The 1824-nt window shown below is 42.1% G+C and overlaps 1 protein-coding gene across 1 annotated transcript; it reads right to left on the reverse strand.

Moving 5' to 3' along the window:
• Positions 1 to 125: 125 nt before the first annotated feature.
• Positions 126 to 1417, reverse strand: LOC120198879 (protein MIZU-KUSSEI 1-like). Its single transcript, XM_039200124.1, has one exon. The coding sequence runs from the start codon at positions 1068 to 1070 to the stop codon at positions 375 to 377; it is 696 nt and encodes a 231-aa protein (XP_039056055.1). The 5' UTR covers positions 1071 to 1417; the 3' UTR covers positions 126 to 374.
• Between the last annotated feature and the right edge of the window lie 407 nt (positions 1418 to 1824).

A 1824-nucleotide genomic window follows, 5' to 3' on the forward strand; every position in this document is an offset into this window, starting at 1 on the left:
TTTTGGGTTTCTTACAAAGTTATCGGCAGAATTCGCAGCTGTTGAATCAGAAAATAAAAGAAAAAATGGTTCATTAATGAAATATATATGTTCATTGTGCAGTTGGAGACAAAGGGAGCTTGGTATGTCGGGATCCAATCTTATTCTCAAGGCAGAAACAGGAGATTACATTGGCATTCAATTACATGAAAGTGACAGAGCAGCTAACTTAGGTTTTGGCATCTATCGCAAAACTGTAAGCTAGCTTCAACCATGGGACATTAAACACAGTATAGCCATGGTGATCTGTTTCTTTCCATCATTGAATAAAAAGTGAAAAAAACATTAGAGAAAAAGAGTTTTTTATGGTGTTCGTGTAAAACTAACACAAATTTTTAATGAGCTCTTACAAAGAAAATACTCAGTTCTGGCCCAGGTGTACCATCTGGATTAATCATGTACAATGCTTCCGAGTCTTTTGATCCAACCACCCTCTCAAATCTTGCTCTCATATAAGTCAATTCCCCGTCGGACGTCACCGTTTCCTTCTCGTTCGGGATCGGAAGAACCCCGGCACCCATCGACACGCCTCGCAGGAGCTGCATGACATGAAGTTCATCTTCGGACAATTGTTTCCTCCTGATGGAGTAGCCCACTTTTCTTCCATTACAGTACACCGCCCACACAAACTCTTCCAGCAGTTTCTTCTTGTGAGTCTTGGTTTCACTCTCTAGTGCTATTCTGACGATATCAGATGCCATTTCCTTTTGAAGTAAGCCGGTGAGCATCGGCAGCTCGATGACAAACATCGGCACACAATGGGGATCGTCCTGTATTGCTAAGCAAACTCTGCCTTTACGATACCCGAAAATCGTACCCGTCGTGGCACTATCCTTGAGCAAAGGCTTCTTAGGCCTACCCAACAGTGTAACCATTTTGCAGCCCGAGGTTAGCATGGGGAAAATCTTGAACACACGCATGAGACCTCCACTACTGGACTTACGGGGCTTCTCTCCTGGAGTAGCCCGGATCAAAGACAGTATCGCCGGATTGTCCATATGCAAATATGGACTAGAGTGAACCGTTGGCATTATTGGACTTTGTTTGAACTTTGAAGCAGTAACCAAATCAAGAAGCTAGAAGGAAGCTATTCTGAGTTGAACTGCAAGGGTTAAACTACATAGAGGGGAAAAAAGGAGGGGCCCGGTATAGGGAAAAAAAAAGGAGTGAGGTAGGTGGCTGGTCACTTGGATTTGATTGTCCTCGGAATCTTTGAGGTGGGGAAGGGAACAGAAGAGAGCCTACTAGTTGGTTAAGATAAAAGGGGAAAACATAATGAAATTGAAGCTTGATGTGACCAAGTTTAGTGATGAAAAACAGAGGGAGTTGAGCTTGAATACCATAAGAAAGGGAGGTCGGACGGACCACAAGTTGTGGAGGAGAAACGGGATGATAAAAAAGATGGCAAAAGAGTATAGTAATTTTGGGTTTTCTAGCATGTGCATCTCTGATCATTACATAGGGCATCAACGTCACTTGATTTATGCTTTTCCCAAACCCCATCACTAACTCTTCACCAAATTGTTGTGCTGCATTAGATCATTTTTTTATCCATGGCGATGGAAACGTTTCTTTTTTCCTTTTGTTTGCCCCTCAGTTTCTTTTATCCTTCTTTATTTGGATGGGAACCATGGTCTCATTTGATAGATGCATTCCAGGCAGCAGCACAACTGAAACATTGATGAATGATGATGCCCTCTCGAAAATTCCTTCATTTTGTCGTTTCTTAATGTAATAATGCTAATGTTTTTTTTGTAGTAAAAGTGCACCCCTTTCCAGCATCCA

This window comes from Hibiscus syriacus, unplaced genomic scaffold (genome assembly GCF_006381635.1).
Source record: "Hibiscus syriacus cultivar Baekdansim isolate YM2019G1 unplaced genomic scaffold, ASM638163v2 tig00004973_pilon, whole genome shotgun sequence".
Classification (NCBI taxonomy): Eukaryota; Viridiplantae; Streptophyta; class Magnoliopsida; order Malvales; family Malvaceae; genus Hibiscus; species Hibiscus syriacus.